Below are 12,565 nucleotides of genomic sequence, written 5' to 3'. Positions count from 1 at the left end.
ATCCACGTTCCCGTCTCATTATTTGTTTGGCAGTGGAAGCCCAACTTCAGAGTAATCCATTCTAATACATGTATTCATGCTCATTAAGTTTCCCTAAGTGTTTGTATTTCCTAACATGCCAGCTCTCTAATACCCTCGATGTAATGATACCCATTCTCTGGTCTCTGTCACATTCTTGTCTCTCACTTAGGTTATTTTCCCATGGTTTAATTCTGACAGTACTGTTTCCCACCTCCCCTCCATTTTCCTCCATCAGCTTTGTGCATGTGTTTACCTTTTCTCACCTCGCACCACACGCTCCATCATCCCTCTTTTTTTCCACCTTTTACTCAGCATGCTCTTGGCTATATACTGCCTTTCTCCCACTCCCCTTCTCTTTAATGGCTTCTTTTAAGACAAACCTGGTTCTCCCCCTCCTCTACACACACACTTCAGTCCACTAACCCCGGCGTTATGATTTAAATAAGCTGAAAAGGGTGGGTGGAGGGGAGCCCTTCACAAGCTACTGAAACCGCTGTGGGCTGCTCCATGGTACTGGAGTGTTCCCTAGCAACACTGCATACCTAATACTGCTTGCTTCCCCCGCACTCCATGGTTTACCCCGGCTAGAGGATGAAGGAATCACTTTTATAAAAGCATTTAAAGCATATAGTGGTGGTTAGGAAGGGGGCTGGTGAGGGGCTGGTTGTGCCCAGTTTAGTGTCCTTTTCAGTAAAATGTGGCTTCTTTTTAAAAAAATTTTTCCTCAGTAGGGATTTGGGGTTTTATTTTATTTCCAATTTGTTGCAGCCCTTATTATGTTGTTGTACTCTGCCTTGCTAGAAGGGTGTGGGCAAGCTAGTTCTGTTATGAGAGTGACATGACTGGCACAAAGAGCAGCGTTCTCGTCACCTGCTTGGCTGGGCACTCAGACCCGTTGTCATATCAGAGGTTAGAACGAGGTTCCACCTTTCCCTTTGAGATGCTCTAAAACATGTGTGTCTATGGTTTTTAAACCCTCCTGTTTAGCTGTTTAATGTGTTGATACTGAAAGCAGTTTACAGTCATAAAACAGCCTGAAGAATTTGCCTACTTTTTTTAAGAAAAATTTTACTAGCCATGTATTTCTGTGGGATACAGACTTGGACAGCAATTAACAAAGAAGCTAGAGCTCAGACCTGAAACTCTTTACCGTATTATTAAGTGTATTACCTTGTCAAGAGTAAGGTATAGTTCTTGGTTTGTAGAGGCTAGGGAAATTAGTTTCACCTTTGTTCGTAATTGCCCAACATGAAATAAAACTATGTGAATCACTTGTGGTTTTCACCGTGTAGTTTAATCATGATACATGATCATTGACTATTGAAGGGTTCCACAGGTAACAGGTGCACTCCGGTCTAGCTGCCATGTGTCTTGTGTTAGGGACCTGACTTACTCACTACCACTTACCTGCGGGTAGTGAGCAAGTACTTAGTGTCAGCTGCACCGGAAAGTATTCGATGACTCTTCTGTACTGAAAATCCATTGGATTCATTGACTGTATTAGAAAATCATTAAACTACTCATTCATTAAATCAGAGATACAGGATTTTTGAAGAATATACTAGAATGCAAGTGAAATCTGGATTTTAGTGCTAGTTCTGCCTCTAACTTGTTATGTTGCCATGAGCGAGTCATTTAACTTTCTTGGACCTGATTATGTTCATCTGAAAAACTAAGGTAATACCATAGTTTCTCGGCTGAAATCAGTGTTAAATGGTGATGATAAACACAAAATTGTATGACAGTAGTACCTTAATGTAGAATATTGCAAATAAGTTCTTACCTTCATTTTAGTAACACCCAACTTTTATAGTTTATTAATGTATTTTGTTTCTAGATTTTTATATTTATTTCTTACATACTTTCAGAACATTACTTCATATCAACTTCTTGGCACCTTTATTTATGGTTCTGCTCTGGGTAAAACCAATCACCAAAGACTACATTATGAACCCACCATTGGGTAAAGAAAATATTCCTTTGTAAGTATGGGTACCCAGGGCTAATTTTTGTTTCATTATATAATCTAAACTGTTTTCCTAAATGTCATTTACTATATTTAAATTTTTAATGATAAAAATTAGGACACTGCATTTTTCAGACATTAATAGAAATGCTAAACATTAACGGAAATGCTAAAATGTGTGTTATAAAATTGAAGCTATGACTATCATTTAACCTTTTGGGGATCTTTGTAAATGAATATTATCTTGCACTAACTACTCTTGTGTCAAAACAGCCCCTACATTTAACAGTTGTTAGCAGTTTTCAGATTTGCTCCATCCTTTTTTATTTCTTCTTTTCTTGCTCTTTTTTTTTTTTTTTATTTTTGAGACACAGAGAGAGAGGGAGAGCTTCCATCCATTTGTTCACATCCCATATGCCCACGGTGGCCAGGTCTGACTGGGCCAGGCTAGGCTAGGCTGAAGTTGGGTACTCAATCCAGGTCTTCCACATTTGTGTCAGGTATTCAGTCAGTTGAGCTATTATGGCTGCCTCCCAAAGTCTTCAGGAATCTTGCAGGAATCTGAGTCAAGAGCTGGAGCCAGGTATTGAACCCCGGTATTCCAATGTGGGACTCAGATATCTAAACTACAGGCTAAATGCTGCCCAGGTTTTGTTTTCTGTTGAAGTATTTTTCAAGTAAACTAGAGACATGACATTTTCACCCCAAGTATTATAGTTTCCATCTCTAAAATATATATTTTCCTCAATAGCTATATTATCATCACACCTAATAAAGTTAAAAGCAATGCCTTGACATTATTTTCTAATACTAATTTGTATTTGTCCAACTAGAAAAATATATTTTTATTATTTTAAAAAATTTATTTTAGAGGCTGAGTTACAGACAGACAGTGAGAGACAGACAGAAAGGGCTTCCATCATCTGGTTCACTCCTCAGATGGCCACAGCAGCCAGAGCTGGACATATCCAGAGCCAGGAGCCAGGAGCTTCTTCAAGGTCTCCCACGTGGGTGTAGGGGCCCAAGCACTTGGGCCATCTTCTACTGCCTTCCCAGGCTATAGCAGAGCTGGATTGGAAGTGAAGCAGCTGGGACTTGAACCGGTGCGCATATGGGATGCCGGCGCCACAGGTGGAGGCTTAGCTCACTACACCACAGTGCCAGCCCCTTAAGATTTATTTTTTATTTATTTGAAAGAGTTAGAGAGAGGAGGGGAGAGAAAGAAAGAGCGAGAGCACAAGTGATTGATTTTTCAACTGCTGGTTCACTCCCCAAATGGCTGCAACATCCGGTGCTGGGTCCAGCTGAAACCAGGTCCCAGAGCCTGGAGCTTCTTCCAAGTCTCCCATGTGGCTGCAGGAGCCCACTCACTTGGGCCATCTTCTGCTACTTTCCCAGGCTCATTAGCAAGGAGCTGAATGGGAAGTGGAGCAGCCAGGTCTTGCACTGGCACCCATATGGGATTCCAGCATCATAGGCAGAGGCTTAATCTGCTATGCCACAACACCAGCCCCAGAAGCAGTTTATGAAGAGGTGTTAATAACTGTTCTTGATATATTACCCTTGTGTAACTATGTTGGTGTAATAGAAAGATTCAGACAAAACTAGTTCAAACTCCACCTCTGCCCCCTCACTAAAACTGTCACTTGAGGCAGATTATTTAACTTCACCAAGCCTATATTTCCCCATCTGGAAAACGAAGATAGTAGTATCTTCCCTCACAAGATTATCATTGGAATTAAGTAAAAGAACATATGATATAGCCAGCTGGAATTACATGCTTAATAAATGTTCCTTTCAGTGCTTTGCCTCTGAAATTAACATAGAAAACTTTGACTAGTTGCTCACTCCCCATTGTGCATTTCCTATTATGTGTTTCTGCCAGATCCTGGTGCAGATTTGTCTTGTAGTAGATAGTCAGCAATGACCATGACCGTGTTCTTAGAGTTAATCCTATTGAACTTGGGAAATATCCACTGAAGAAGTAATGTTTTCCCCACATACAACTAAACCTTACTGGTAATTTTAACTTGATAGATTCCCTAAATATTTAAAAGTACATCTCAGGATCCCGGGGTTCTAGTCAATCTCAAAGAAACTTAAAATTCATGTCTTTGATACTGAAACCATTCCCAATTCTTCCTGGACATTTGTCTTAGAAACTGGATTTCATATTCTATGATTATGCTATCAGTATATTTTCCTTAGTTCAGTTGGGAAAACAGAGAATATGATATTCCCTTCATGTACCTTTATTATGCTAGATAGTGGTACTTTTTTTTTTTTTTTTTGACAGGCAGAGTGGATAGTGAGACAGAAAGGTCTTCCTTTTGCCGTTGGTTCACCCTCCAATGGCTGCCATGGCTGGCTGGCGCACTGCGGCCGGCGCACCGCGCTGATCCGAAGGCAGGAGCCAGGTGCTTCTCCTGGTCTCCCATGCGGGTGCAGGACCCAAGCACTCGGGCCATCCTCCACTGCCCTCCCGGGCCACAGCAGAGAGCTGGCCTGGAAGAGGGGCAACCGGGAAAGAATCCGGCGCCCCGACCAGGACTAGAACCCGGTGTGCCGGCACCGCTAGGTGGAGGATTAGCCTATTGAGCCGCGGCACTGGCCTAGATAGTGGTACTTTTACATATTTTATCATTCAGTCTTAGAGAAGTTTCCAGTTTGTGCTTGCTGGTTCTATCTCATGTTTTTAGGTGAAACAACAGACTGAGAACTTTTACCCAGCATATTTGCCATATATAAACATTAGGTGGTCATACCAACATTTCATTTCCCACTTTTCAGGCTGATTAAGCTTTGTTCAGATTGATTGGTAGTGAATACCTTGCTTAACAGAAACAGACATCAGGAACTTTTCCCTTGGGTAGGTATTAAATTAGAGGATACTGTTTGTTCTGTACCAGCCTAGAGTTGTCTTCTTTCAGCTGTCTCCTTGTCCCATCTGCATTTCAGACCCGTTTCATAAACAGTTCCAACACAATTACAGTCATTTCTCTGCTTCATTCTATTCTCCTTTTATTGTGAATTAGTGATTAAGTGTTTAGGCACAACTGACTTGATTTTGTTTAAAGTCCAAAGTCCATGTGGTCGATTGTGAAAGAATGACTGTCCATCAGTCACAGAGTGGGATGAAAGAGAAAGCAAGTGACAGGTTCTTTTTCTGTCAGAAACAAATTCATTTGTGGAAAGATCTTATTTGTAGTCAAAGACAAAGCGATGATGCAGCTCCAACCCGGAAATGTATTTAAATCCATCCATACTATATCAGGAAAAAAAAAGTGGGTAAACAGATTTATGTTTGCACTAAACACATGAAAAGGAAACCAAAAAGAACATCTGCAGTGAAGCCCAGAACAGCGTCAGGAATTCTGGGAAATTTCTGTGCTGTTCTTTACCCCAGTCAAGCTGGTTCTTTAGCTACCTCACCAGATCAACTTATCTTTATGATCTTGCTTCAATAATCTGAGCATACTATTTAATGATTATTATCCTAAACCCTGAACTCACAAAATAAGCTAATAGTTTTCTGATTTATTGCCTTATTTTTGTTGCCTTTATTCCCTTTGTCTGTTATCCTCAAAGGCTACGAAATGGCTTGTTTTGGGGATGCTACTTGATATCTCCCCTTGTTGCACAAGTCCAGGGAGCACAGAATTGTTCGTAGGTCCCCTGGAGAGGTTCAAGGTTGTGGATTGCCTGCATCTTGTGCAGTGTTATTTTCACATAAGTGACTCCTTACTCTTGTTGGTTTTACAGGGAATGGACTGATGAAATGTTATGCTTTTATCCTTCCTAACCAGTGAGCCCTTCCATTGAAATTTTTTAGAAGATTTTTTGTTGTTGTTTACTTTAAAGGCAGGATTACAGAGAGAGGGAGGGAGGGAGGGGAAGAGAGAGAGAAAGATAGATCTTTTATCCTCTGGTTCACTTCCCAAATGGCTAGAATGGCCGGGGCTGGACCAGGCCAAAGCCAGGAGCCAGAAGATTTCTTCCAGGTCTCCCACATGGGTGCAGGGGCCCAAGCACTTGGGCCATCTGCTGCTGCTTTCCCAGGTGCATTAGCAAGGAGCTGGATCGCAAGTGGAGCAGCCAGATCTTGAAGCAGTGCCTTAACCACGCAGAGGCTTAACCTGCTAAACCAAAGGGCCAGCCCCTCCATTGAATTTTATGTCCATATGCACTCATGACCTTGGAAAAGGAAACATAGCCCAGGTTTATCTTGTCCTCATTTCTGACCTCCTTTCATACAGTTCAAACAGAATTGTATGATTTTATGCCTTCTCTGCATTCTCTTGTTTCCAGTACTATTCATTAATGTTATTCCCCAAGCAACTTGTTGAATACTGTGGCTTTTGCTCTTTCATAGGTGCTTCTGCTAGACAGGGACTGAGCGATAATGAAACCCGTTTTGGGGTGATCTGTTATGAAGGTTTTTAAATTTTTTCTCATTTGTTTTTCCTTTTATCCACTCATTCTCCCCTCATGTTCTTAAGAATTTCAGGAAGGGGCTGGCGCTGTGGTGTAGCAGGTAAAGCCTCTACTTGGAGTGCCGGCATCCCATATGGGGGCCGGTTCAAGTCCCGGCTGCTCCACTTCCAATCCAGCTCTCTGCTATGGCCTGGGAAAGCAGTAAGAATATGACCCAAGTCCTTGGGCCCCTGCAACAACGTGGGAGACCAAAGGAAGCTCCTGGTTCCTGCCTTCGGATTGGCTTAGTTCTGGCCATTGCAGCCAATTGGGGAGTGAACCAGCAGATGGAAGACTCACTTTCTCTCTCTCTCTCTCTGCCTCTCTGCCTCTCTTCCTCTCTCTGTTTAACTCCTTCAAATAAGTAAATAAATCTTTAAAAAAAAAAAGTATTTCAGGGAGACCCTTGTAGGTTCCAGATCCTAACAGGCAGTATGCATCTCAGCAGGCCTATTAAGTGCCTGATTCGTGCTAAAGATTAGTGTAAATACCAAAGATGGTCCAGGCCTCACTTTAAAATTGCTGAGTATTCCTTTTCTTTTTTCTTTTAAGATGTCTTTAAAAAATTTATTAGGCAGAGTTACAGAGAGTGAGAAAGAGAAGCAGAAAGAGATCTTCCATCTGCTGATTCACTCCTGAAATGGCTACAACAGCCAGGACTAGGCCAGGCCAAAGCCAGGGTCCAGAAGCTGAAGTCTCTCACGTGAGGTACAGGGCCCCAGGCACTTGGGCCATCCTCTGCTGCTTTTCTAGGTGCATGAGCAGGGAGCTAGATCAAAAGTGGAGCAACCAGGACTAGAACCAGCACCCATTTGGGATGCTGGGTGCTGCAGGCTGAGCCACAGCACCGGACCCCCTATTCCTTTATCAAAGCAGAAACCATATATTTTAAAAACATGATACCAGCATTCCATATGGGTGCTGGTTTGTGTCCTGCTGTTCCACTTCCAATCCAGTTCTTGCTAATGCCCTGAGAAAGGCAGTGGAGGATGGCACAAATATTTGGGCCTCTACCACCAGGTTAGAGACCTGGATGCAGCTCCTGACTTCAACCTGGCTCAGCTCTGGTCATTGCAGCCACTTGGGGAGTGAACCAGCAATGGAAGATCAATTTGTCTATCCATAATGCTGACTTTCAAATAAATAAATAAATTTTTAAAACAAAAAAATGAAATCCCTGAAGACATAGAAATCATGTCTGCATTCTAAAGTTCTTTAAGCAATCCTCACCAGTATTCTAGTTTTTAAAACAGTATCCTACAGGCACATCTTTTACCTGAAATCCTAACCCTAGCTTTGAGGAATTGTTCAGAACCAAGCTAGCTGCTACACATAGCAGGCTAGGTGACTTCTTAAAGACAAATCTGAGGCATCTGATTTCTTCATACATCAAAACTCTTGATTTTCCAGTGGTAATTAGATAGCAAAGTAAAAATCCCATTAAAATACATATGTGATCAGATAAAACTGTACCTAATAATAAGTGGATCATTGATTTCTCTCCTGTGGATTCCTTCTTTCTACCCATCTCCAGTTTATAAGCCCCCAACTTCTCTTTTTGTATCTTTTGTTCCCCATGGAGGGTGGTAAATAAAGTGTCTTAAGTGTTGCTCTCTGTTTTTTCTCTTGTTACTTAAACACTTTCATGATGCATTTATCCAGTTCTGTTACACATATATAACAGTGAAAGTGAAAATATTATGTATTTAAGTTCATAGAAGAATGAGATTCTTTCATGTCTCTGGGTGTAACTAAGTATAATTGTTTTCTATATGTTGAACATTAACGTAGAACTAGCATATTGTGGTCTTTGAGAGCACCATATCAACTTTTTGATCTATAGAATGACAGAAGCTACATTCGACACTCTGCGCCTCTGGTTAATAATCCTGCTGTGTGCTCTGCGGTTGGCAATGATGCGTAGTCACTTGCAAGCATATCTAAACTTAGCCCAGAAGTGTGTGGATCAGATGAAGAAGGAAGCAGGACGAATAAGTACAGTTGAGCTACAGAAAATGGTAAGTTTTATACCATAGTCAAAATTAAAAATAGCAAACACTGTGTTATAAAAACCAAAAGAAATTGTTTCCTTTAGTAGGTAGTAATGCCACAGTATTCTGATTGTAAATAACCTAAGCTGATAGATAGCAAAAACACCTTGATTGGTTTTTTTGTTGTTGTTGTTAAGATTTTATTTATTTTATTATTTGAAAGGCAGAGTTACAGAGAGACAGAGGCATTGAGAGAGAGAAGGTCTTCCATCCGTGGGTTCACTCCCCAAATGGCTGCAGCAACCAGAGCTGTGTTGATTCGGAGCCAGGAGCTTCCTCTGGGTCTCCCACGCTAGTGCAGGGGTTCAAGGACTTGGGCCATCATTTACTGCTTTTCTAGGCCATAGCAGAGAGCTAGATTGGAAATGGAGCAGCTGGGACTCGAACCAGCGCCCATATAGGATGCTAGCCCTGCAGGCAGTGGCTTTACCTGCTACACCACAGCACTGGCCCCTTTGGTCTGATTTTGTACTGAGTGAAGAAAGGATCTCAATTCCTCTCCTTTCTTAAATGTGTTAATTATATTAATGGTTGTGTTGTGCCAATCTGTGGTACGTCTGCTCTTTCTAAATGAAACCCCTTTGATTTGAAAGACATTACAGATGTTTAGACTTTGTGACTTAAAGGGTTGGAAATACCAGTTTTGGTAGCTAAGTTTATTCCCTTTAGCATTACTCCATGTACTTAAACATGGAATGTGTTGAACTTAATGGGGACTCCAAAGAAGGAAAATGCTAGGAATCTGCCTACCATTGTAGTGGACCTGTAATGCAATTGTGTCTTTTTTAGAGATTTGATGTTGATCCCCAACATTTTTTATTCTCTTTCATTCAGGGGTATTTATCAAATGTAAACAACTTTTTTTTTTGTTTTACCTTTTGTGTGTCTTCATATTCCCCATTATTTGACCTTAATGAAATACATTCATGTAGAATGGGGATTTAATATTTTTATAAGAAGTTTACACTCATATAACTCTGCCTCCTCTTGTTATTTAGTTTGATGTTTTACATAGCTATCCGTAGACATTTTAGCACTTTGTTTTATCTTTGAAGTGTAAGTGAATGTATACCATTTGATTTTTACATACATCTTGTAAGAACTTCTTAAGAAATTTATTTTAATATTTTTACATTCTAGAAACCTTCAAACTGAGCCTTTCTGAAGTCAGTTTGAGGACATTTATAATGAAATGCAAACTTATTAACATTTAGTTTCCTTTCTATGAAAAGGTTTATTTATCTCTTAGCATTTCAGTTTGACAGTTACATGAAAGTTTAAATCACTCCTAACATGGCCGCTGTAATAGATACTTAAGAATGTTGTTGGTTGCAGGTGGCTCGAGTCTTTTATTACCTTTGTGTCATTGCACTGCAGTATGTGGCACCTCTGGTAATGCTGCTTCACACGACTCTGCTTCTGAAAACACTAGGTAGGTGCTCCCTGGCAGCCGGGCATCACCCTTCACTCTCTGCATGTGCCTAATGCTTTTGTGTTACCCAGAAGGAAATAGGCCTCTTAAAATTGTTCCTATCTTTAATAGTTTTAAGAGGAAGCATGGGAAAGTTTTAGCTGAAGAAGTTGATCTGCAGTGGCATCATCTTGACTTTGAAAATTCAGGCTCATGTAGTTTTATAACTATATGCTTTACTCACAAGAATTATTACTAAAGGTTAATTCTCAGATTTACCCAACAACTTGAGTGAGCTCTGTTGGTCTTAGTTTTATGAAAGGTTGATTTAAGGTTTTGTTAGTGCCTAGTATTTAAATTATTACAAGGAACTTAGAGACTTGCTTACATTTACAGAATCATCTTGTAAACTGTATTTTAGATAACTTGTGTTGAAAGGGTATTGCTTTCTCAGTGGATGTTCTGCAAGTCTCTTCACTAAGCTGTCCAGTCCCTATGCAGTGTTATTCAAGAACTGTTCATCATTGCATTGATCATTTCCCTGTTCTTAGATCAGGTAGTCTGTCAATGTGGAGCTGAAGAAGCGAGAAGTAGTATTTGTGTGTGCTTAGAATGTACCATAGGGCTGATGATAGGTGTAAATGTCCTTTTAAAATGTATGAAAGGTAGAGGGATAGGCAGCTTAGTTGTAAATTATGTGACTCATATCCTATCCAATGTAGAAGTGTCTGTGATGAAAAAATTTCTGGAAGCTATTAATAGTTTCTCATATTGTAATCATAGGTGGTTTCTGAGAAATAAATGTATTCTGATGTTGTAGAGGCAGAAAAGATTTCTAAGAAGGCATTGAGTCTGTCCCTGTCACTGGTATAGAGGTACTTGATTCATGTCTTATACAAGGAAAAAAATGTTTTTATTAAATTACCAGACTTTACTTCAGTTAATTGAAAGCAGTTATACAGTTTAATTATACTAGGTATATTTTTAATGAATGTAGAATGATTGCTATTTGTACTTTATTTTCAACATAAAGTGATTTACTGTGCCACTAATTTCATGTTCTTAATTTCAAATTTAGGTTAAATTTTTTTTTTAAGTAAGAAACCTTGGAAGTAATTACTCTTCAAATTTTATTTGCATCTTACATTTTCTAGGTAATCACTCCTGGGGGATTTATCCAGAATCTGTCTCTACCTTACCAGTTGATAATAGCCTACCCTCCAATTCTGTTTACTCTGAATTACCATCTGCTGATGGAAAGATGAAGGTAACTGTTACGCAAATAACAGTGGCACTGAGCAGCTTAAAAAGCATTTTCACTCCTCTGCTATTCCGAGGACTTCTGTCCTTCCTGACATGGTGGATCGCTGCTTGCCTTTTTTCTACAAGCCTCTTTGGGCTCTTCTATCACCAGTATCTGACTGTGGCGTGAATCTCAGTTAACAAAAATGGATATCCAATTCACACTTAAAATTCAAGTATGTATGCCCTTGAAGGGCTGACAAAAAACAGAAAAGAGCAAGTACAAAGGAAAAACCATATCAGAATATCTTGTTTTAAATGTTTCCTCTGTATTCTCAGGGTGAATTAATGTTATACTATTTAAAAATCACAGAAGAAATTGTAAACTGTTATACTGTGGCACTGGGATTTTAACTCTTTGTATTTACTGATGTGAGAGGGCTATCTACAAGGGTAATACTTCTGATTACCTTGGTTTACAGAAACCTCTAGCAGTCTTTGAAACTTCTCATATGACTCCAGTTATTGATTCATTGCTCTTTGTGGTGTTAAGGTACTGTTAATAGTCATGGTGGCTGCCTATAGAACAATCTTCAAACTGAGCCATGCATTAAGGGAGGGAAAGGAGCTAGACATTTCTGTTGGTAGCATATTAGTTACTCTTCAGATGACAACAACAAAAACCAACAGAAAGAAAGAGATAGCTACTGTATATTACAGTAAGGAAAGCTGCATAGTTATTTTAAATTTTAATGGTGATGTACATGAATATCTAAAAGTACTGTTGCTTGAGAACAGCAAGAGTATTGTTTTAAAATATATTCCACCCAACTTGAGAGTTCTCTACAAATGATTGGCCATGTGAACATTTGCAATCTTACTGTTAGGTTTGGGCTTTATTCTCTGTTCCTAAATAGTTCCTATTAATGGTCTAAAAATATTTATCAATACTGATCAGACCTTTAAAAATTACTTTGTAATCCTGCTGACTACTTGTATGTATTGTATATATTATATATTAAATATATAATATATTGAGATTATAAAAGATGAAAATATTGGATCCTTGTAATATTTTAAGTTGATGAATGTATATTAAAAAGTGATTTGAATGAGATGTATTTGTATCTAGAAATTTCATTTCTGTCTGGAATGAGATTAAAATCCATTTTGAAAACTCATAGTTTGCAGTATATTTGTGTTGCCTTTGTGTGAGAGTGCTTAAAACTTTATGGACACTCTGAAGATTTCTGCCAAATTAGAATTCTTTTTTTGTGTGTGTCGTTTTGAAAAATCAGAACCTTTCCCTCCCTTACCAAGTCTATAGGTACCATTTAAACCCTTTTTTTTTTAACAGGCAGAGATAAACAGTGAGAGAGGAAGACAGAGAGAAAGGTCTTC

General features: G+C 39.4%; 1 protein-coding gene across 18 annotated transcripts in view; it reads left to right on the top strand.

The window, feature by feature from the left end:
• The window catches only part of TMEM161B (transmembrane protein 161B), a 77,280-nt gene extending 64,935 nt beyond the window's left edge, over window positions 1–12,345 (top strand). For all 18 annotated transcript variants that reach the window (XR_016220454.1, XR_016220453.1, XM_089312994.1 and 15 more), the window contains 4 exons: window positions 1,890–2,003; window positions 8,304–8,478; window positions 9,847–9,943; window positions 11,077–12,345. Coding sequence is in view for 16 of the 18 variants with exons in the window: in XM_089312994.1 (XP_089169120.1) it covers window positions 1,890–2,003; window positions 8,304–8,478; window positions 9,847–9,943; window positions 11,077–11,354 (664 nt within the window). In the remaining 2 variants the exon portion in view is untranslated. The remainder of the gene's footprint in view (window positions 1–1,889; window positions 2,004–8,303; window positions 8,479–9,846; window positions 9,944–11,076) is intronic.
• The last annotated feature ends 220 nt before the right edge of the window (window positions 12,346–12,565 follow it).

Source organism: Oryctolagus cuniculus, chromosome 14, assembly GCF_051225735.1.
Source record: "Oryctolagus cuniculus isolate XC-2025 breed Fujian yellow rabbit chromosome 14, ASM5122573v1, whole genome shotgun sequence".
Lineage (NCBI taxonomy): Eukaryota > Metazoa > Chordata > Mammalia > Lagomorpha > Leporidae > Oryctolagus > Oryctolagus cuniculus.
This window is presented reverse-complemented; position numbering and strand designations above follow the sequence as displayed.